This window comes from Hyperolius riggenbachi, chromosome 11 (assembly GCF_040937935.1).
Source record: "Hyperolius riggenbachi isolate aHypRig1 chromosome 11, aHypRig1.pri, whole genome shotgun sequence".
NCBI classification, from domain to species: domain Eukaryota; kingdom Metazoa; phylum Chordata; class Amphibia; order Anura; family Hyperoliidae; genus Hyperolius; species Hyperolius riggenbachi.
Genome location: NC_090656.1, coordinates 195,614,989 through 195,639,813, shown reverse-complemented (window position 1 = coordinate 195,639,813; position 24,825 = coordinate 195,614,989). Strand labels below are relative to the sequence as shown.

At 44.7% G+C, this 24,825-nt stretch overlaps 1 protein-coding gene across 25 annotated transcripts in view; it reads right to left on the bottom strand.

Moving 5' to 3' along the window:
- Positions 1-3,071: 3,071 nt before the first annotated feature.
- Positions 3,072-24,825, bottom strand: part of MADD (MAP kinase activating death domain) — a 191,926-nt gene continuing 170,172 nt past the window's right edge. For 19 of the 25 annotated variants that reach the window (XM_068260535.1, XM_068260543.1, XM_068260538.1 and 16 more), the window contains 4 exons: positions 21,347-21,453; positions 19,798-19,867; positions 12,165-12,211; positions 3,072-3,935 (listed from right to left, as the gene is read on the bottom strand). In XM_068260535.1, the coding sequence (XP_068116636.1) occupies positions 3,828-3,935; positions 12,165-12,211; positions 19,798-19,867; positions 21,347-21,453 (332 nt within the window). In that variant the 3' untranslated portion in view covers positions 3,072-3,827. The remainder of the gene's footprint in view (positions 3,936-12,164; positions 12,212-19,797; positions 19,868-21,346; positions 21,454-24,825) is intronic. The other 6 variants (XM_068260548.1, XM_068260551.1, XM_068260549.1 and 3 more) reach the window with 1 other exon arrangement.

Here is a 24,825-nt window from a genome sequence, read left to right as displayed (position 1 = left end):
GCAAGGACAGGTTTGCAGGGCCCTCCCGCTGGGCGGTCTTTTAGCCGACAGTAGTGCGTGTGTACGCTGAGCCGATCGTTCAGAAACAGCCTTATCAGTCCGCCAACAGCGCGTACACACGCGCTACTGTCGGCTAAAAGACCGCCCAGTGGGAGGGTTCGGCGGACCTGTCGTTGCCTTTTGTAGTGCGTGTGTACGCACCTTACCAGTACTTTACAGAAAATAATCTAACAGAAAATTGTATGGTGTGTACTAGGCATAATGCTGGGCATACATGGTAAGTTTATGCGCCGGTATCGAGCCAGAGGCTCGATGCTGACGTGTCACCGCTCGTCCACGCGGGCATGCCTTATCAGCCACTCCATTCCCCGCTATTGTCCGCCCGCGGGGAATCTATCCAGCGGGTCATTGGACCTGTCAGATATTATCAATCGAGCCATCAGCGGGTCGATTGATAAAGAAGCAAACTTACCGTGTATGCCCGGCATAAGAGGCAGAGGATCAGCAGGACAGTCAGGCAACTGGCATGGCTTAAAAGGAAATAAGTATGGCAGCCTCCATATCCCTCTCACTTTAGTTGTCTTTTATGAACATAACATTGAAAAGTGGGATCTATGAGCCTCAGAGCAATTTTTGGTGTAAAAAAGGAGAAACGGTTGATGCCGTTAACAGAAGGAAAACAAAGAGAATTGCACCCTGTATGTATATAGAGAGAGTTTCGCCTGTATAATTCCCCCTCATCTGTGACTAATCACAAGTGTAATTTGATCTCTCGGCTGTGTCAGCTCATGAATCTTGGCAGTTCTTGGCAGAGCAGCTAGTTTGTAAATACAGGATGTTAACCCTATGTCTGCTTCAATGAAAGCAGGAAGTAGATACTGCAGATTTATAGCAGGTTTTGTATCAGCTGTAACAAAGAAAGGTTCTTCCATAAAAGGTTATTATGCTGTTGCTTATTGTTTAGAGCAGAGAGGAATTTTTGAGTCAACATCCGCTTTAAGGGCCCATTTTCACTAGCCCTGACTGACAGTGTTTGACCCGCACATGAAAACTGCATTAGAACGAACACCTCACATTAAACCAGTGAGCTATTAGCATTTCTTTTTGTGAAAAAAAAAAAAAATCAAAAAAGACAATAGACGACTCCTTTCCAAAAAGTGCTCATGCATTGGAGGCATTCATGTAAAAATGTTGCGGGGAAGTTTAGGCCCAGGGTGAAGCCAGAAAACGGCTCACCCTGCTCCTGCAAAAGTCCCAGCAGCGTCTAGCTATTGCTGGTGGCAGAATTATGCTATTTTTATTGTAATTTGGGCTCAACGGAACAATTTCCCCAATTGTGTAGTTATGAAGAATATGCATCCTAATTATATTTTTGTGTATATGTGTGTGTGTGTTAGGGGGGGGGGGGGGGGGGGGGGGAGGGGTGCATTTGTTGCCTATATTAGTTGTGTAGAACACTGCCTAATTATGTTGTTTGGGGTAATAAGTGGCTCAATTGTAACTGAGTGGGTACACGCTGCCTTGTTATGTTGCTTGGGGGACATGCCTGCTAAATTATGATTCTAGAAGTTATTATAATGGACACAATACACATACTGTATATTTATCAGTGGCTGGAGACCAGGGTTCGAATCCTGGCTAAGGTAAGTACTTCTTCCGTAAAAATTCTTGGGTAAGACTCTCTAACACTGCAGGGTGGCCCCTTAAGCATGCCCTTAGTGGCTGCAGTTCTTGAGCCCTTTGGGCTTGATTCACAAAGCCGTGCTAACTATTTAGCACAAGCGTGCTAAACAGTTAGCACGTGAAGTGCCGTTCGCGGACTTTTGCACGCGCAAAGTGCCGCGATTCGCTCGATCGTGGACTTTTGCGAGCGCAATTTGCCGTGCACTTTGCACGCGCAAAAGTCCGCAAACTGCACTTCACGTGCTAACTGTTTAGCACACCCATGCTAAACAGTTAGTACGGCTTTGTGAATCAAGCTCTTGGGAGTCCAAAAGGAGAAAAGCTCTATACAAATGTTAGGATTATTATCATGACTTATATGGCTGATTGCATGGTACTAAGGAGCGGAAAGGGGGAGGTTGTCTATAGGTTTATAGTGGGGCTTGCTTTCTAGTTACACACAGACTAAGTTCACATACATTATTTGGCCAGGCTAACAACCGGTCATGTCCATTTACAATTACCGCTATATTGGAGCCCAGAGAGGTCCCGGCTCTTCTAGCATCACAGCAACGCCCCTGATTTAATCGGTTTTGCGCATTTTTATAGTATTTAACAGGTTTTTTTTTCTTGCTTAGCTCATGACAAATTTTCATTAGAATCAGGCTAAGCCTACTTATAAATAGTACTGTAGTAGGAAGAGAAGCGTGAAGGATGGTCTTTGCAGACTATGGCCCCAGTGCACACCGAGCGGTTTTAGGAGCAATCCGCCAACCACATCCGCCAGTGAAAACGCTTGGCTAATGTATTTCAATGGGATGGTGCACACCAGCGGTTTGCAGAAGCATTTCTGCCTCAATGTAAAGTATAGGAAAAAACGCAAACCGCTCTGGAAAACGCTACATCAGAGCGGTTTTCCAGGCGTTTGTTACAGAAGCTGTTCAGTAACAGCTTTACTGTAACAATATGTGTAATCTGCTACACAAAAACGCTCCAAAAAATGCTAGGCATGTTTAGAAAACGTCTCTAGGGCCCATTCTCACCTGAGCGGGAATCGCGCGATTTCCGCTCATGGCAAACCGCTAGCGGTTTTAGGAAAACCCCTACACATAGTAGCAAGTGTTCTGACTGCTGCGTTTGCGGTTAGCGATAGCCGCAAACGTGCTGCATGCAGCGGTTTGGCGGCGATTCGCGATTAGCGTGCAAAGCACACTAATCGCGATCGCTCCAAAACCGCCCCAGTGTCCAGTGATTTTTCCGAGTTAATCTAGCATTTTGAGGATCTGCTAGCGGTTTTGGTGTGCACTGGGCCTATGCCATGATCATCTTGCATGTGCCACAATGCTGTGTCAAGTGCTGCCATCTAGTGACCAAAACCAAGAACATCACCTCACAACACACAAAGGAAATCAATGCCCAGCCAGCATCAGAATGCCAGTTTATTGCACATTTAGGATCTGTACAGATTTCTATAAATAAGAAAGATCTGAATATTTACATCGTGCTCTCCATGCAGTGAAGTGTGAAGGCCAGTGGGGACAGGAGGGGGTGGGTGGGTGGGGAAAGGGAATCACAATAATATTTACAGTCTGTACCATAAGGTTCCAAGCCTGCCTGAAAGAACCACGAAATGTGTTAACCCTTTAATTTTGTGCTAGAAGCCCTTGCTGGCTTGTTGCTGTTCAGTTCTGTCCGGCAGCCCATGGGGAGGGTTCTGAGTCAAGCACTGCTGGAACGGCGGATGCAGCATTGAGGGACAACGGGGGGAGTGCTGGGGAAACCATACAAGCCTCAGCAGCCTGGACAGTTCGTACACTAGCAATCAGGGACAAGAACACCAGCGCACAACCCAACGGGAGGCTTAAAAGGGGCACAACGTTGCTATTGTCCTGGTGGTGTTGCGTTGCACTCACTGCACGGAGGCCAGAAACACGCAAAGCACACAACACAAAAAGCAGAGGGGAGGAGTGTAAAATGCAGTCACAAGACGAGGTGATGTTGCTACAGGAGGAGACCAGGTAGCCTCCTACACAAAAGGAAGAGGGTGTGGCAGTAGAATGCCCATGGAGCAGCTTTCAGCAGAGCCGGTTGGCGGGAAGGAGGGGCACAGCGCACATGGAGTGTGGTCATTGGTTGGTCACTGTAGTGGGGAGGGACAGCGGAGGTCAGCTGGACACAGGCCGAGGGGGTCTGCTCTTCATCTCTGCTTCTTTCCCTCTGATGGCCGCCACATACGAGAAGAGACACAGGACAGAGTAGCAGATTTCATGAGCCTGGTAAAAAGTGGGAAAAACAAAACAAAAATCATTAAGTATAGAGAAACAAAAACACCTTCTACATAATGAGTTCTTGTGCCAAACTGTCTGAAAAAACAACGGTGTGTTGCATTGTGAGGGAGCAAGCCGCATGGTAATAATGCAAAATCCAAGGTCACATCCCGAAACATGATTGAGGATGGTCAATGAGATGCAAAGCCGATGCGGGATTACATAAATTTATTCAACTTCATGTAGCGTGAAAACGGACCAATCAAATTCCACCGTGGCAGGATTCGATTGGTCTATTTTTAAGCTGTATATATTTGCATAATGCTGCATCAACTTGGAATTATTTGCATGTCACTGATCATATCGAGAGATTATAGGACTTGTATGACTTAGAATTAGCAGTTTGGTCACATGACTTTGTGTCACGTCCGTGCTCTGTTTAATCGTACAGATTTTCCCCTACAGAAAAAAAGTCATGTAGGAGAGAAACTGATCAACTCTAGTTTCTGATATACCAAATTACAATAAATTTACTCCGTAAGATGTGAATGTGTGGATGGCTCATTTTAAGGATGTCAGGTTAAAAATTGTGTTGTACATATATTCTGTTAGCACAATCTGTATTTTAAATGTAAAAACAATGCTTCTGCGCTGCCCCAAGCTCTGTGATTCCAAGACTCCCACAATGCATTCTCTCTGTATGAAAGTGCTTTTCCAACCAGCCAGAGACTGTTCATAATTTGTGTTCTTATGCAAAATTATTAATGGGTCATGACTAAAACTCACGGAGAAGCATGTGATCAGTTTGTTCAGGTGATAGATATGCAAGTCTCTGATTTGCTAGTCATGATCATGTGCTAAAGCCGAGTGCGATCATAGCTGATAAAAAAAAAATAATAAAAAAAATAATAATCACATGCTTCTCTTTCAGCGCCCCTAGACATGACCATCACTAGTTATGAATAAAGAAAGGTACCAAAACATCCTCCGACTGCAGCTTCTTCCAGCCATCCAAGAACAGTTTGGTGAACCATGCGTTTCTCAGCATGATGGCGCACCGTGCCAGAAGGCCAAAGTGATAACTAATTGGCTCGGGGAACAAAATGTTACAATTTTGGGTCCATGCCCAGGAAACTCCCCAGACTTCAATCCAAGTATGAACTTGTGCTCAATCCTCAAGAGGTAAGTGGACAAACAAAAACTCTCAAATTGTGACCAACTCCAAGCATTGATTATGAAAGAATGGGTTGCCAACTAACAGGATTTGGCCCAAAAGTTGATTGACAACCTACCAGGGGCAAATTGCAGAGGTCTTGAAAAAGAAGGACTAACACTAATAATATTCACTTTGAAACTTATGTAATGCTTGTAATCATATTACAATACAACATAGATACAACTGACTTGTTAAATACAGAATATATACATGATATCCAGATACAGGACTCTACTTCCATGACCCTGAGGGGCCCATATTATTATTATTATTATTTAGTATTTATATAGCGCTGACATATTACGCAGCGCTGTACAGTGTATGTATATATATATATATATATATATATATATATATATATATATATATATATCTATATATATCTATATATATCTATCTCTTGTCACTAACTGTCCCTCAAGGAGCTCACAATCTAATCCCTACCATTGCCATATGTCTATATTATGTAGTGTAAGTACTGTAGTCTAGGGCCAATTTTAGGGGGAGCCAATTAACTTATCCGTATGTTTTTGGAATGTGGGAGAAAACCGGAGTGCCCGGAGGAAATCCACGCAGACACGGAGAGAACATACAAACTCTTTGCAGATAGTGCCCTGGCTGGGATTCGAACCAGGGACCCAGCGCTGCAAGGCGAGAGAGCTAACCACTACGCCACCGTGCTGCCCATATAGAAATATGATGTAATTTTGAGTAAAAGAATGGTACTTTTCAGATCATTACATTTATAAAACCAGCATTCAGGTGAACAGATCTCCACTCCGCAGCATAATCACCACCTTTACAGTTACCATTATTTAACAGCACTTTTGTATCATTTACCATATTTATAAACGGACTCTCGGATCAGATTGCTGCTTTAGAAAAGCGTCCAATCATAACAGGACATAGTGTGGAATAGTGCTGAACTGCACATGTGTGAGTTTGAACCACACATACACAAAGAATGAAAGCTTGTGGATAAGCGCTTCCTTTTCCTAGGCAAGCAAGGTTCAGGACATCGCACGGTTCTGAACTGCTCATCACTGCTGAGGAGAAATTGCTGGATGAAATTTGACGAAGGTATCTGGTCTCATATGAAGAATATGGGGAATGGGACAGCCACTGAAAACAAGCAGCTTCCAGAGGTTTAGGAGTTTCACACTGGCATCTACTTGTTGCTTTCCACCAGGCGCGACGCTTGTCGCCACAGCGCTGCCCATTCAAGTGTTTCCCACCATTTACCATCCTTTGCGAGAATGATTGTTTGTTCCGATCTCCATTTTTCCTGTTATTTCAGCTAATCCTGGAAGCAACATGCTTCCAGTGTCACTCACCACTGTGTCTCCAGGTGAACTGCCGGAAGCTGACGAAATCCGCTACAAGATGTCAAATGCTTTTCTGTACGCTTGCAGAAAAGTATTTGACTGACAAGCTGTCAGTAGTCCATGTGAACAGTCTCAAAGGATAAGATAATCTAGCCCTCGATATGCTCATTTAATTCCTCCCCCATTAGAATCCATTGGCATATCTATTTGTCTGTTTCGTGAATCGTCAGTTTCTGAGTGTAGTGTGAACCTAGCCTAAAAATATCAATTGACTTTGGGGCCAATTCATCAAATGGCGGTAATACTGTGATGCACACATAGCGCACTACAGTGTTCTCCCCAGAAAGGTTTTTCAGCCGGGTGGCATGAAAAAGTAGCCGGGTGGGGTGTGAGGGGGAAATGCAGGGCCGGTGCATCTCTGCTTACAGCATATGAGGAGGGGAGCAGATAACAGCCAGGTGCTCACCAAAATTAGACGGGTGAAGCACCAAGCTAAAAGAGCCTGGGGAGAAAATAGCACTGCAATATTACCTTCACTTCCACCTGCAGCACCATGAGTTACGCCAGTAGCATGACTCACGGTAGTTGAGTAAAGCAGCCATTGCTACGTTAATGCGAGTAATTAACGTGTGGTATCAGTAGCAATGCACGTTGCCGTAGCAATGGTCATGCTACTCTAGTACCGCGAGTCCTGCTAATGGAGTACTTCAAGGTGCTGCAAGCAGAACTGAAATTCATATTGCTGTGCGCAAAGTGTGTGCCGCTGTATTACCACAATGTTTGATGAATAAACGCTTTACTGAGATAAGTTTTCACGACTTACTAACACCAGGTAAGCATTTCTGAACTGCCACCAATGTTTTTCTAGTCTCTTCCCAGAGAACGGGGAGCACTTGGAAAGCCTAAATGATTACAGAACCCAAAAGGGCCCAATGATGTGATGCTTCTATTTTGACAGCAAGAAGTTTTAAATCAGGATTATACCATACCTTTCGGCCTTGCAGCCTTCGTCGGGCTTACATCCTGTTAGTTTGCAGGCTGGTGGTACAGACAGCTACTGTATATACATGCAACATCAAAAGGGAAAACTGATTTTTTTTTTCAAGCATAAATACATGTCATTAAGATGCCTTAAGTGAAACAGAACATCTAAATGGGGTGAGAGTTTATTAGCTGAGATAAGGATCCTTGTTTACTCCATGCTCCCAGACCTGGGAGTTGGACTGACAAAGAGGTATCGTAAATTCTTAGTTCACAAGTTTAGCTATACCAGCTGAGAAAGAGTTTAAATATCATCAGCCTCTGTGTCAGTCCAACTCCCAGGTCTGGGAGCATGGTGTAAACAAGGATCCTTATCTCAGCTAATAACCTCTCACCCCATTTAGATGTTCTGTTTCACTTAAGGCTGGTTTCACAGTGGGACGTTACAGGCGCACGTTAGAGCAGCCTGTAATGCACCCCACCGCACAGCAATGAAAAATCAATGAGCTGTTCACAGTGCCCACGTTGCGTTACATAGTAACGCTGCGCCACCAGACAACGTACTGCATGCAGTACTTTCTAAGCGGCAGAGCCGCGTTAGACTGCTTGCACATGCTCAGTAACGTTGGGGAGGAGCGGAGAGCGGCCAGGCACATGGCTAATTAATATTCACTGCACTCAGTGACGTGCAGTGTTTACTTCCTGGAGCGGCCGCTCTGTGCAGCGATTGGCCGGCGGGACCACGTGATGCCGCATGCGCACAAGAATACGCATCACGGCATCACGGACACCAGAGTGAGCTGCACAACGCGGCTCACTCTGACGTCCAAAGCAGGGAGCACCAGGCGTTGCGTTAGGGGCACGTTATGCGACCATAACGTCCCCTAAAACGCAACGTCCTGGTGTGAAACCAGCCTTAGGCATCTTAATGACAAGTATTTATGCTTGAAAAAAAAAATCTATATTTTCCCTTTTGATGTTGCATGTATATAGCTGTCTGTACCATCAGCCTGCAAACAAACAGGATGTAAGCCTGACGAAGGCTGCAAGGCCAAAAGCTTGCTTATTCTTATTCTTTGTAGTTAGCCAATAAATGGTATCATCCTGATTTAAAACTTCTTGCTTTTACTGATGGCTAACACGGTACAATACCCTACTGCTACTACTATTTTGACAGCACATCTAATTCCAACACACTACAGAGGTCTCCCAAGTCTTGCCCTGTAGTGATGACACCTAGTTAGGCTTGCAGTAAGCCTGTCACAACTATATTCAGGTGACTAATGACAGCACTTGTGACACTGCTATTTGCAAACCCCTCAGAGGTCCATAAATCTCAAACAAGGCCTCATTTAGCTGCAGCTGTAATTGCTAGCACAAGTTTACATCACTGGTGTCAGATTCCCATAATGGAGTCACCACATGGCTGGCTGCAGATAACGTCATGTCAGTAGCAACTTACAAACTTTAGCCGGGGTAACTGAGCCTGTCACATGATTACTGATAAGTAACTTATCCACACCACATGTATCCTGTAGCAGGTTTCTGACCGTCAAGCAAAAACTCCATCCGTAACCGATATTTCTTGGAAGAGAGACTCTTAACGAATGAGTTGAAGGATTCAAATCCCAAGTCGTTTCCCCCCTCACAGTGAAGTTTTATTAGTGAGTTATATAGAAGCTTCTCATGTTTATTTACATTTTTCATGTCTGTTTGATGCTCTCCGTGTCCTATTGAGATGGGTCTTAACTTGTGATGCTCATATAACTGTCACGTTTCAAAGTGGCCTATTAAATATAAATGGACAATAAAGTAAAGGATTTTTAAAATGGATTTAAAGGGAACCTTAAGTGAGAATATGGAGGCTGCCGTATATATTTCCTTGTAAACAATACCAGTTGCCTGGCAGTCCTGCTGATCAATTTGGCTGCAGCAGTTTTACAATCCTGTAATAAAAAAAAAATCCCTCTGGGGGATTACTTAACTCGGGAAGGTGAAGCCTCTGGATCCTAAGGAGGCTTTCCCCATCCTCTGTCTCTCCGTTAGCCTGCCTGGGTCCCCCGAAGTGCGGCAATGTAAATATTTACCTCTCCGGGATCCAGTGCAGGTGTACTAACGGCTTTTCGTTCGGGTAAGGCGGAAAAAGCCGAAGCTGATCTATCCCGCTCTACTGCGTAGGCGCTAGTCCTTTTGGCCTGAGCAGTAGAGCGGATACGATCATTGGGTTTGGCTATTTCCGCCTTACCCGAAGGAAGACCAGCTACTGGCACCTGCTCTGCATCCCTGAGAGGTATACAAGTAAGCCTTGTCGGGGGTGGATTTTAGGACGCTTCAGGGGAGCCAGTGCTGGACTGCCTGCAGCTACAGGGATGAGGAAGCCTCATTGGGACCCTGAGGCTTCCCTCTCCCAAGGTAAGTACCCCCAGGGGAGGTATTTTATATTACAGCAGAAACAAGCATGCAGCTAATCTTGTCAGATCTGACAATATCAGAAACACCTGATCTGCTGCATGCTTGTTCAGGGTCGAAGGCTAAAAGTGTTAGAAGCAGAGGATCAGCGGGGCTGCCAGGCAACTGGTTTTTCTTACAAGGAAATAACTATGACAGCCTCCATCTCCCTCTCACTTCAGTTGTCCTTTAAGCCTAGGACCCACTACATGCACTTTATGGAAAATAAAAAAAAAACACTTGCGATTTGCTGATTTGTGGCACAGTTTCAAATTGATTCCCAGAGCGATCACCACTTGGGTACTGCAGCCACTGATGAGATCGCACCCAACATGCTGCAAGCAGCTATTTGTGATCGCTCCACAATCCCCCAATAGGGTTCCGCTGTTGCAGCCCTTTGCCTATGGCCGGCAAGAGCTGGAGAATCACTCTGAGTGGGTCCCAGGCTTTATACTTGTTTAGAAAGACATAAAAATCTAATTTGCTAAAAGAAAAAAATAAATCAATAGAAAAAAACTTGCTTCCTTTTTGGTATTACTGAAAGTGAAGTCATGTATCTGACAAGCCGTTGGTGCAGGAAGTATAGACCCCCTGCCAATAGCTTTCCTCGCTCCCGTGCTCCAGGATAATTGTACCGTGGGCCAAATGAGCTTGTCACTACAGTCCAACTTGCTTCCTTTCCCCTGGAATCAGCTGCTGGGTTAGATCAGTCAGGAGTGACCATGTGACATAAAAAGTAGGAAGTATGATAGATGACAGACTGCAACATTCAAAATTCTGCATTTCAACAGAAAAATTTGACTAGCTCCGGTTCACACTGTGACGTGAATGCAGCAGATGCAGTAACAGCACGGATGCACTGGTGTCCGTGCGACATTATCCATTATTTTGCATCTTTTCTGTTTGCGTCGCCTCCCGTCTGCTGCTGCTGCTCCTCCACTCGTCCAGATTCAAAATGGAGCCTGGCAGAAGCATGGTGCTCCCTGCTGGGATTATAAAAAATCAACTGGAGTCCTGCCTGACATCAGCGAGGATTCTCATTGGTCCACCAAGAACCAATGAGAATTTTTCCTGTTGAAGCAGAATTTCCATCGTTTTTTTGCAATCCAATGGGGTGCCCTATGCTTCTGCTGGGCTCGGATCTGCTTCGAACCAAACGGCAGGTGTCAGTGGAGGACGAACAGAGTTGGCCTTCCGCATGCGGCGACAAGTCTATTAGGCTCCCATTGGCAGGATTTTGCATCTGTGGTCCAGTTCATGCATGTTTTGCATTCACATTCTGATTGACAGTGTGAACTTATCCTATTAACAGCACAGGATGTGTTCACCGTCCCATTTCCTGTTTTTTTCAGTTCTGGAAAACACAGGTTTTTTTTCTGCAGTGTAAACGGGCCCTAAACGAGGAGGGGGCTTTTCCGTTCACAAGGAGCAGACTGTGAGCAAATGTAAAACTACCAACACAACAGGAAGATGGGAAGATCCTGAGCCTGTAGTTATAGGTGACCAGGTTTGGGCAAGCAGAGCTACACAATGGTTCTTTGAACTTAATAAAAAGTTTTACTCCAATAATAAATCGAATAGCTTTTAGTAATCAGCTGCTCTATATGAAGGGTCCATTTTCAAGCTGCCTAAAACTAACATAAAATTAGCAAAAACTCAGAATCATTTGCATATCATTTACCATCCCTAGATTTAAATTGCTTCAGCTAGGTAACGTGTGCAGACCACTTTAGTACTTTGCCCTCTGATAGTTAAAATTAGCATTACATATGGTTTGAAGCATTTCTTACTGGAGATCAGAAATCAGCACATGAAGAGTTTGTGGAGACTCAAATGACTGATTTGTCAGGTGATCGACTTGGACATCTCTGACTGGCTGTTTACCATCAGCCTACAGAGAAGGCAGAAACAAGGCATAATCACATGACTTTGACCAGCCAAACAGAGACATACAAACCGGTCACCTGATAAATCTATTATAATGAATCTCTGTGACTCTTCCTCGGAGAACAGACTCCTAGAAGAATTGATCATCTCCATTCTATTCCAAGCTTTTCACTTGTTTGATGAGGGAAGCAAATGCTGCAGATGCGCCGATACATTTAGTAGATACACCTACAGGAATAAGCTTCTGATCTTCCAGATGGAAAGAAATGAAAATTCATTGACAAATGAGCCTACACCGGACAGCATCCCATTTCACATTGATACAATCTGCCCACTGATCCCTTGACCCATGCAATTATCTCAGAGGCAGCCACTTACCATGGGGGTCTTGTATCGGTGGCTCACCACTTCTTTAGTTTCAGGAACTAAAACCGGATCCAAGAGACAAAACAGAGAGTTCAAAAACACAGAGAGAAAACACAGGAGGAGCAGAGGAAGAGAGGATACCCAAGGGGCCAAGCCAGGGGCCAACAGAGATCACCCCAGGGTGGGGAGGAAGTGGGGGGGGGGAGGGAAGAGGGGGACACGGTCACAGACAGGACGATATCCGGGGAGTTAGGACCACAAGGTCACAAAGTTAGCAGTGAATCAAGTAGCACAATGACACCCAGGGAGGCAAGGTCAGTGAAATCAATTAAGCAGCAGATCTGATTTAGCTTACAAGGTCATGCGTGTGGGAGGTAGACAGCATAGATTATTGTTGTTACATAAGCCTTTGCATAATTAGCATAGAAGAAATTAGGTAAAGGCAATTAAAACACAAAAATGATATTTCAGCAGCTGTGCACACTAGTGGGCCGATGCCTCTGGCTTCTTATATGTCTTTGGATGCCCCAGTACCGCTATGCTGGAGTTTCTGTGCTGGAGATGAATTCTACTCACGCATGGGCACAAAGATGAAATATCAGACTAAGGTGGACCATAATTTCAGGATGAAACTTTCTTTTCAGTTTTGGATAGAATGAGGAAAGGGGTGTAGCTTTGCCAGGATTTTATTTCTATCTATGTTTCACTTGGGTAGATTACCCTTCACTTTCCGTCCCACAGACAGGATCACTGAAGACAGGAAGTGAATAGATTACCCTTCACTTTCCGTCCCACAAGACAGGAAGTGAAGAAAATCATCACCAAGAAATAAGAACACCGCCATATCTAGTGGTGTAGAAAAGTATCAGGACATTTTTTACTTCTGTCTCTACTTCCTTTCCTAGTTACATGGTCACCAAGACCAGGAAGAGGGGGAGACCCCCCTAAGGGAAGCGGAATGGACCACAACTTTAAGATAAAACTTTCTCTTCAGATTTGGATAGAGTGAGGAAAGGGACATGCCTTTTACAAGGATTTTATTTCTATCTCTGTTCCACTTGGGTTTGTTCCCCATGTTTGTCATTCATGTAGCAGCAGAAGAATAAAATTATCCATATATTTAAAAAAAACAAAACAGAAATACTATTTTCAGGATACAAAGTACATCAAATTCTATTTTTTCTGCTGTTACATAAATGACTACAGAGACAGCAGGATGTCAATATATTTACTATAGTGGTCAATTAAAGGACCAAGATCGCAAACAAATTGCAAAATTTTAATACACGTGTATAAGTAAAATGTACTATAAATTACATTTCCCCTGTGTTGCTGACGTTTACAGTAAGCATTTAAAATCTAAGATTTTAGACTGGTCCATCTCCTCATGGGGATTCTCAGTATTTCCTTTACTTACAAAAGCACTCCCTGGATAGGATCTATACTAAGATGCTGGACAGTCTCCCTTCCAGTTTGCACACTATTTTCACAGCTGGACTGGGAAACTGCTGTACAGAAAGTGCTTTAAAAAATAAAGAAAACCCTGAGAATCCCCAAGTTGCAAGTGACAGAAACATAGGAAACAATTATAGTGTATTTTACTTGGTAACACATGTACATTTTATACATATGCATACACATGCATTTTAAAATGTTAAAATTTTTGCGATCGTGGTCACTTAATGCTCTGGACACCTTTGTCCTTTACATTACTGAATACGTACACAAATTACAAATTCTATGTGGATATCCATCCTCCATACTGGAGGAAACAAAGCAAGCCTGATGGATTATACTACTGGTACAACACCAGGGAACTGGTTAGAGGACAAACACGCAGTGAGATTACATTCATTGGGACAATAATGACCAGGTCAATGCCCACCAACAGTGCATACTTCCCTAAATACCGGTAGTGAGTAAGGCTGACTTAAAGGCTCAATCTACCTATCCCAGCAATACTGGGATAAGTCATGTCACCACACTGGCATATGATATTGAAAGTATTGGAAATAGTTCCTGGCTCTCTATGATCTTGTGTTCAGCATTGTGAAGGTGGCTCCTCCCCTTCCTGTTGTATTCTTCACAATACTGGGTAAATTAAAACGGGCACATGGAGTGGTGTGTGTAACAGCTTTAGCAGATTTGTATTAATCGGCTGTGAGGTAATCACCAGCCTTCCAAATCTGATTAACCCCATGGCAATAACCAGCTCAGATCAAGTGTATTCCACTTGCTGTTCAACAACAAACTGTGACTAGGGATGGTCAATGAGATGCAAATAATTTCAGTTAATGGAACAGTGTTCTCCCCAGGACTTAAGTGGGCGGGCCGCCCGGCTGTTTTGAAACCCCGCCCGCCTGTTTTGAAACCCCCCGGCGCTATTTTTCATAGTATTAATTTGTCTCTGAGCGGCAATCTTCCAGAAAATGCCGGCTGCGCAGCCTTGAGCCAGGGACATTTTTCTAGCACACAGTGGAGTAAGCCCCTCTCCCAGTCTCGCAGCGACAGGTGAACTGGGCGGGTTGAGTCAGCGTACCCCATGCGTGTCCGCACCGCTCACCGGCCAATAGGAGGCTGCCTTCCCGTCACCGTGGACCCGCTCTGCACTGCGGTCACGTGGTGATGTGATGTCACCAGAGTCCTAGCACTGCCGTGCGGCAAACCGGAGGGTGATGATGTCACGGAGGATCAAGACTATGCCAGAAATACTTGAGGAGTTAGTTGAAAAAAATGCCCCGAATTCCGGTGTTATGTTTATTTCATGTTTTTTTTCCCATATGCAGTATTTGATAATTTAAGCCCCAACTCCAGCAAAATATTTGTGACTGGTGGGGGTGTGCAGAGTCAGGTTGCATGTGTTTGCAGTTCCCAAACAGTTTCCTGCACTTCTGTCCTGGTTATTCCCTATCAGGAGAAGAGAGGGATATAATCGTAATATGCTATTTTTTATTTCTGATCCATTAATTTTCGTTTGCTCTATAATTAGCTTTTTAGGATTGATCAAATATTTGGTTTGGGGTTAATCAGATTTCAAAGGAGAGATGACAGCTATCAGCTATTGGGTAATTAATTTTGTTTGTTAATATAATCAATCCTTCCAAAGTTGTTGTTCTGCATAGAGGATTTATGCCTGTTGAGAAGCAAAATATTACTCTGAAAATGAATCAATGCAAATGAGGGTTCTTTTACACTGTGTCTGTTGTATTCCTTTGAAACGCACAATATAATTGCATCGCATCAGCATTACCCCCGCATGCAATGCCTTACCGTGGACCCGCCCCCAGTGATTGACACACATGTCGCTGGCTGGCAGAGACCTTTGGGAAGCAGCAGAGGATCGGATTTCACACCATACGATGTAAGGAGCGACCTGCTGCCATGCTATCCCAGAGAGAAGGGAGGAACCTACCTCCCCACTAGCCTGATCTTACCCACTCACCCACCCCACTAGCCGCCAGCCTGATCTTCTTACCCACTCACCCAGCCCATTAGCCACCAGCCTGACCTACTTTGCCACCCACTGCGCTCGCCAAAAAAAAAAAAAAAAATCAGGGCTCTTTTGAGTTACTTTTACATTAGTTAGCTACGCCCATGTCCTGGTCACGCCCATTTTACAACACATCATGGCCACGCCCATTTTATGCCACCCACCTGGGAAACAAATTCTGGGGAGAACACTGCGCAGGATTATGCAAATTTTACATGCAAATGTATGCAGCTTGAAATGGACCAATCAAATTTTACCTTAACAGGATATGATTAGTTAATTTTCGAGCAGCATAAAGTTGCATACAAAATTGGCCTTAATGCTGCATCAACTCAAAAATTATTTGCATTTCATTGACCATCCCTAACTGACTACAAGACTTTGTTGAATATGCTCTTGTGGCCTTGTCTCCGTTATTGTACGAGTACATCTGTACTGGCCATGCGAGAGTATAGTCCGCACATGTCCAGTAGAACGAAGTCAATCATGTATGGCTTTTCCCTCAGTGAATAAGCGGCTTCATTCTACGGAGCATGCGCAAAGCAAACTTGCATATGTTCAGTATAGATGCACTTGTATATGGCCAGATGTACAGCTACGAAGAAGAGGTTATCTGACAGCAGTGGAGGAGTATCTAGGAAGCCTCTGGACCATCCAGAGTATTCTCTCTACTAAGGCAAGTATCAAAGTCCACAGGAACCCCCAGCCACCCCCGATCATAGGATTGCTTTAAGACAATAGTGACACTGGAGTGGTTTAGGGGATGCGTAGTTCAGAGGTGTTTAGAGAATTTCTATGGGTACAAGAAAAACCACAGAGAGAGACCAGGAACCCCTTATGGTGTAGTATATTAGAGTCTGGAGTGAGTTATGTACAAAGTGAAAGGGTACTCACAAGGTTGCAAAACCAGCAAACACAGAGTGAAGGCGTGTGGGGAAAACCTGTCCCCACTTGGGCTCTTGGTCTTCAAACAGATGGGTGGCACTCCAAAAAAACAATTGGCAAAAAACAAACAAAAGCGTAATGATCAGACACATAAAAACGATAATGCTTACTCAGATAAAATAGAAACAGTGTCTGGGGGGTCAAGGTGCAGGGCTCAGAGCATCTAAAACTAGGCACTCTGACCCCTGCATCAGATCCACTAGACACGGTTAGGAAGCATTCTGAGCTCTGCGAAACGCATTATCGTTTTTATGAGACTGATCACTAAAACTTTTGTTCTGAAGTTGGCGTTGCCCCTTCTTAGAGGTAAGCCAATTTATATTATTATATCCATAGTTTCATTTTTGAGGCGCCTCCTCCTTTGAAGTTATACTGGAGTGATTTGTGTACGCATTTTTCATTGAGAAGAAGTCTAATTCATATTCACATTCCCTCCTAATTTCCTCACCAATGACAACAGTTTCTAAACATGCACTGTTCAGGGGCCTTAAGAACTGGACTGATAGCAGTAATTAAACTAAAGGAATCTTTAGTTTCCATTTCAAGCAATTAGTCTTGCAGAAGAAAAGCAGCAGATTCAGAAGAAAGCGCTACACAGACATTGCTGGACGAACACACCAGGGGTCAGATGAACAATGCACCAAGTTTGAAGAATGCATACAGGTGTGAATTACAGGCACAGGGGGCCAGTATGCCAACCTAGAGGCCTTTAGGGCATTCACGTGAAAAATTACCAGCCAGCCCCCTATAATGTATCCAAAAACCACTTTATACATTCCCCATCAAAAAGCCCTTCCCCCTCAATAATACACGGTGCCCACACGTCACTTCTGGTGGCTCAATATGTACAGGAGCTATGGTGTGATATCATGAAAAACTTAATAAAACATTGCGTTGCTCATAGCAACCATATTCTCCTTCACATTAACTATCTGGTTGCTATGAGACACAATTCACATAATTTAGGGAAACCAAATGCAAGTTTCTGACAGACTGAATGGGACAAGAGGCTTCTCCTAAATGTTGTCATTGTAAATGCATGTAGTTGACCAATAACAGAAAAACGCTGGGTTAATGTCGCAGTGCGTACGTGTTTGGGGGTGGGCGGTCTGGCATCTATCAACATTAAGGAGACTTTGGTATTGCCTACTTTCAAAGAGTTTTCACATCTTCGGATGACTTTAAAGTGAACCTGAAAAGTTCTACAACTTCCCTCTCTTTAGGGACACCAATGGCTGTTCAGCCGGTTTAGTCAATCCTCCAACCACTAACACACAAAAACCAACGCTCGACATTTTCAGCAGAAAAATGTATGGCTTACTTAATAAAAAAAAAAAATTCCATCCATGTTTCAAAGCCACCACGGATCCCTTCATCAAGACATCTGATGTCCACTGAAATTTCTCTGCTAAGGGAGTCTATGGTGATTTCAAAAAGTTGGCTGGATTTCTTGCAACAAACTCGCTGCTTTCTCTACTGGAAATTATTTTTGTGAGTTTTTTTTCCCCCCCCTTCATATACCTGTAATGAACTAAAATAGGGCTGCTACTGGTGGGTTGCTTCCTGGATCCTCTGATCTGCATTTCTTTCTTTCTTCTATTGCTTGGTATCTGTAGCACTATTGGGGCCCACATTACAAAACTATCTCCCCACTTTCCTGGCATCTCCATCATCATCAAACAAACCTGCCCTGGATTTTTTTCTGTTAATAGGTTGTAAATGATTTAGGTCATGGTTGGTGTACGTATATATGCGCCGCCGGTGAGTTGGGCGCCGGGAGAGCCGAATGACTGCACTCCCTGTTGCCGCAAAACTTACCGGCGCCGTTAAATACTAATGCCCCTCTGAGTTGTCGCAACTCTGAGGGAGATTGTAATTTGGGGTTCGGCAACCGCTGGAGCCCCAAATTACCCTTACGTGACCCCCTGTGTAGCATTACATTGCTGCTATTGGTTTTGGCGTCCGGCGGTGAGCTCTGTGTGCTGAATCCACCTGCTTCGCCTGGTTGGGTCATGTAGCAAGATAATAAGGGTATCAAAAGGTCAAAGAATTTGTGGGACTACAATCTCCACTGTGGGGACTTAAACTCAGGCAGTCCTGGATTTAACGGGAGAAAGCTCTTCCTGCATGGGGCTACAATGCCACAGCCAATAATTCACGTGTCTTTCTGCATCTCTAACTACAATCTGGAGTCACCCAGGTGAAATCCCTAATCCCAACAACTCAATAGCAATTTGTACATTTGTACTCGCTTAAGATAGCACCACTGGAAGTGCCTATTCTTGCTTACGCTTTACAGTAACGGCTTTGAGGTGAAATTGGGCTGTCACTTTAAGTCACCGGAAGATAAATAAACTCTTTAGGGGAACCGATGGTGAGAAACATATGGAGGCTGACAAATTTATTTTTAAACAATGCCAATTGCCTGACTGTCCTGTTGATCCTCTGCCTCTAATACTATTAGCCATAAACACTGGACAAGCATGCAGATCAGGTGTTTCTGACAAAAATCTGACAAGATCAGCTGCAAGCTTGTTTCAGGTGTGATTCAGACACTACTGAACGATGAGCTGGACTGTTAGGCAACTGGTACGAATCGAAAGGAAATTAATATAGCAGCCTCTATTTGTCTCTTGTTCCTTTCAAAGGGTCACCTTACTTCAATATTTCAGTTTTTGTGTGTTTGTTAGAACGCCTAACCATATGTCTGCTATTTGCACACTCCAATACCGAGATAACCACCAGTATTGCAGCCATTATGAATCAAAAAGTGGGATACTGTTGTTATGACCTACTTAAAGGGGTGGAGACGCACTCCATACGGAGAGAAAAAAACCCACTGGCGAATACAAATGATTTAAGCAGGGAATGAACCCACCAGTACCCACTCAGAACTGAAATAAAGGTTTCTGCTGGGGTTGTCCTTTCAAATGTCCATCTATCACTGTAGAGAATTTTTCTCAGAGTAGCACATTACCTGATCTGGAGAAGGAAGGTTTTCATGGCTGCCACAGGTAGAAGGAACAGATTATACAGCAGTAACTCAGAGACCCCTCACAGATATATGGACTACCCCTTGCAAACTAATAATCCCCCACCTCCAGGACTATACCAGAACAAGCTTCAGGGGTGGGATAAGGAAGAGGAAACCCTGCCTTCTGAGTTACTGCCATGGCAATACAGACCCAGCAGCATATTGACGGTAATTACCAAATTCCTCCAAGACAAAGACGCCCCGTACAGTGTTACACTTTTTAATGTGATTCAGCTGTATGAAAACCTGGAGGAGAGAGGGGACAGAGAGATTGGGAAGAAGAAGTAGAGGGGAAAAAGTGGGACAAAAAGGTGTGAAGGGAAAAACAAGAGTGGGAGGTGAACGTGGGAAAAAAGAGAGAGAGATAAAAGGATGAACCAGAGGGGGACAGGGAGAGAGATTTCAAGGGAAAGGGAGAGAGACAGAAGGCACTGGTTAATTATTCATATCCAGGATTTCCACTGGTGTAACAATATTTCTGTAACAGACTGAATGTGTGAAAGGGGAGAAAACAGCGTTGGAGTAATGGGGAGACATACCCTAAACACAGCAAAATATCAGGAGGTAAACCATAACTAAAGCCGGGGGGGAAAAGTGTTGGAGGTCAGACGGAGGGAGGGAGGGAGGAGTAGCACAGAGAGCTCAAAAACTAACGGGAGGGGGGAGAGCAGCGAGAAGCAAAGATGGCGGCAGAGTGAGTACCTTCCGCTCCTTGCAGGAGGAGTGAGCGTGGGAGAGAAATGAGACTGTTAGTGACACAGTGAGACCACACCTCCCCTCACTTCCTAGAAACCCCCCCAGCAACACACAGCCCAGACCAAGACATCAACACGGGGAGGCCAGGAAAAAAGCAGCCCCGTTTTCAAATCCATCCCTGCTCCTCACCCGGCACGGAGCGCAGGCTTTGCTCAGGCTGCACTGAAGGGGGATTCAGGGGATGCAGTTTTTGTAATGCAAGTTCCATTAACTTTCAACTTTTGTAGCTAGTTCAATGATCTGAAGATCTCTAATTCAGTTCTCTTCCTTTGATGCTCTCCTGGTGGTCCTACTATGAGATGAAGAGCCAAATGTTCCCTTAAAATGACCTGCAGAACCCTGGGTGACCTTGTGATGACTTGAAGACCACCAAGGTGACCTGAAAAAAATTACATTCTGCCCCCTCCCTCCCCCTGGGTGACCCGCAGATGAGCTGTGTTATGGAGGGTCAGCACTGGGAGAGGTCAGCCCGAGCCAAGGAGGGGGTTACAAAAGAAGACAGCATCAAACACCACCCACCCCCGGCAGGCAGAGGGCAGCATGGAGCAGAGACAGCGAGAAACGGCACGTGTCACACAGCTACGGCAAGCAGAGAGATCACAGACTGAGAGACAGAGGGGAGCTCAAGATATAAGGGTACCCGGCACACTGCAACTCGCACACTGTAACCCCACCCCAACATTCAGCACTGGCCTCAGCATGACCGCACTGCAAAAACCACTTTACACACACTTAATGGGTTGTGAGGGTAAAACGCAACTCATGAACTATAAAGCAATCATCCAACTTAGACAAAACAACACGTATATGATATGCATACAATACAGGCACACAAGCTACATGTGGTAACCTCCAATTTCCCAACACAGTCTCCATAAGCCACATCCTCTCACCCTTCCCTATATGCTAACACTTACAGCACCCCCTCCCTTAGTCATACTCCCCTTCACATTCACACTCCCCTCATACCTGACTGTGCATGAATTTCAGGTTAATTCCTTCCAGGGTCACCTGAAGAAGACCCCCTTCCCCGGTCTTCATGTCCTGAACGGGGAACTCTCCACCAAGCTCTGGGCCTGGAACCAAAGAAGAAGATGTAAGAGGATTCCCAAATGACCTGCATGGAGATGGCCAAACACCAGGAAGTATACACTGGCTCTACGTTACAGTCATGGGTAAATGTCTGGGAACATACAGATTGGCAGATATTTTATTTTTTGGGATAAAATGAAACTTAACTCCAAATTTCCTCTCAGCTTGATAAACTTTTAGGGACAAAAACATTTCTTCATTATAATTTGTGGAAATCCTAAAAACCCTGAAGTTTATAAGTTGGTTTCACTTTGCAGGAAGCTCTGAAGGGGTTAAGCCTCAGTGTTTACTGTATGGGGAGATCTTCCTAGGCAGAGCTCCTGCAGTCTATTCACAGCTGCTAAAAAACAATTAGACACTTTGATCTGAGGAACACAGAGCAGTGTATTTCTTCAGCAACTATATGCATATACCGTATATAATAATAGACTTTTCAGTATGTACTGTGCAAGAGTTCAGTTCCGCTTTCAGCAACCTACTGTATCAAACCATTTATTAACCAATTTATTTTTACAATCAATCAGCAGCGACTAGGCGCTTTATCCCAACCAAAGAATAAGCTTCATCATAGTTTGCGTTACTTTAATTTAAATCTCTACAAAAATAAAACAAACAAAAAAATAGAACAATGTTTATCTCTGCATAAAAGTACAATCCCTTAGGACAATCACCCATACCAAGCACAGCCACACTCATACCAACCTGTTACCCCAGGCACCCGCCAAACCCTTGAAACTCCCCTACCCACCCCATTCCTCACCCACTCACCACCCATTAAATCAAACAGTACATTTGATTTTATGTTATTGTAATTCCCTATAAGGTTTTTATTCTCTTGAAGTCCCAGAATGTTGCTCTTTACTGAACTCTTTAAAAGAGAAAAAAGACAACCAGCAATGGTAGGTCAGATTCTTGATGAAAGCTTATATGCATTCCTGCCCTAGTTGGACAGGTCTCACCTGGGTTCCCAGAATCCCACGCTGTTTCGTGTAGAGCGTTCGTCCAACTCAGAGCCTGGGATCGAGCGTAGGCACTGCATAGGTCTAGAGGAACATCAGTGGAGAGACATAGAAGCTCTGGATTGGAGGTACAGGAAGACATACCTCAGCACTGGCACATCTACCTCTGATTAGAGGCACACCTACCCCCCTCTGTCGCAGGGGCGGCGCCAGGGGGGTGCTGAAGCACCCCCTAAAATACTCCAAGCACACTATTAGCACCCCCTGGCGTGAACTGACTTTCGGCGTCTAATAGACGCCGTGGTCAGTTCACCGGCAGCAGCAGCCTGCAGCTCCGGCAGCGGCAGAGCAGGGCTATGGGAAAATGGCGTCTGCAGACTCGAAGTCTCCAGAGCAGGGCTTCAGTGCAGGGCTTCGGGCGCCATTTTCCCATAGCCCTGCTCAGCGCGGGAGTTTCAGTTGCTGGCTGCAGAGGATCATGGGAGCTGCGCGCCGGACGGAGGCCGGGCGGGGCAGGAGTTCCTCAGGTGGGTAAATGTTTTTTTTTTTTCTATTACAGACAAGAAGCCAGCCAGGTGTATGTTCTGGGCAACTACTACATGATTGAAGTGTTTTCTGGCCAGGTCTGCCTGCCACATTATTGCACGTATTTCTAGTCAAATCTGCTGACATGATCAATTGCATGTATTTTCTGCTCAAATCTGCTGACAATGAAATGATTGCATGCATTTCTAGTCAAATCTGCTGACAGGATTGCCCGTATTTTCTGGGCACATATGCCGACATGATTACATGTATTTTCTAGTAAAATCTGCCACGACTGCAAGTTTTTTCTGGTCAAATCTGCCGACATGATTGAACATGTTTTCTGGTCAAATCTGCCACATGATTAAAATTGTTTTTTGGTCAAATCTGCCGACAGGATTGAACGTATTTTCTGGGCAAATCTGCTCACATTACGTGTATTTTCTTGAGAAAACCTGCTCAATGATGTGAATTTTCTGGGGAAAGGGTCACCAAAACTTGGGCCCACTGTCTTTGTGTTGCACTTTTAAAGGGAACCCGAGGAAGCAATACCAGTTGTCTGGCTGCTGTGCTGGTCCTCTGCCTCCAATTCTTTCAACCATAGACCCTGAACTAGCATGCAGCAGGTCAGGGGTTTCTGACAATATTGTCAGAACTGACAAGATTAGCTGCATGCTTGTTTCTGGTGTAATTCAGTTCACTACTGCAGCCAAATAGATTAGCAGGGCTGCCAGGCAACTAGTATTGTTTAAAAGGAAATAAATATGGCAGCCTCCATATCACTCTCACCTCGGGTTCACTTTAAATTACAGTTAGCTTCACCCTCATCCGGTCATGGCCACGCCCATTTTTTTTGCAGCGGTGCGCTTCGCGCGCCGCAGGTTGTAGCCACACCCATTTTTGCTGCGGCGTGCAGGTCATCACCTACCCTGGAAATTGGTCCAGCACCTGTATAGCACCCCCTAAAAAAAATCCTGGAGCCGCCACTGCTCCCTCGCTTTGTTAGGTCATGAAATACCATGGCTTGTGTCTGTGCTGCGGTGCATCTTCATGCATTCCACTGATCCAAATGGACAGACGGCATGTACTTCAAATACGGAGCTTCTACAGCTCTTCACTGGTTTTCCTCTGGATCCACGGCTCTAAGTGGCATGAACGCTACATATCTATTCTTACCAAACAGCCTGGGAACCCTGGTGAGACCTGTCCAACAAGGACAGTTCCTGTTGCCTTACACACACTGTGAGCGCTCCATCTCATTTTTCTTCTATTTGCTGTGGATCACCTGAGCTGTCCAGTGCATACATCGCCAGATCGCACTACCATCTAGGGTACATCCTGCCCTACCCTTGATTTATATGCATTTTGCCTCTCTCTGACCTCACAAACTAACACTAGGGGGTGGAGGCGCCAAAAATAGGTAACGTAATGAAACACAAAATAATACCAGGGAGGGAGGTGTCTTTACCCCTCCAGATATACTGTAAAAAAACAAACCACAGGGTAAAGGTAAAAATATTAAATTATTTATTCAGCACGATTAAAAGGACAACGCATTTCACAGTCAATGATGTAGCCCAACATCTAGCAGTCCCAGGTGGTACAGCTCTCACACCAATCCTTCCTTCCCCTCGCAGTGGACTGCAGGGGAGGCATGGCTATTACAGTTCCTGACCTCCTTCCAGTATTTTATGTGGTAGGGGACATAGTTTCAGTTACTGGCAAGAAGATGTGAGAGCGATGTGTATGTACCCTTGGATGTAGCAACAAAAAAGGGAAGGGCAGCAGCCACCAATCAGAAGTAGAAGTGCTTGTGGTCACAAACCTCTTTGGAGCAAAATACCAGTATCGTAGAGGGGACACAGCACCATC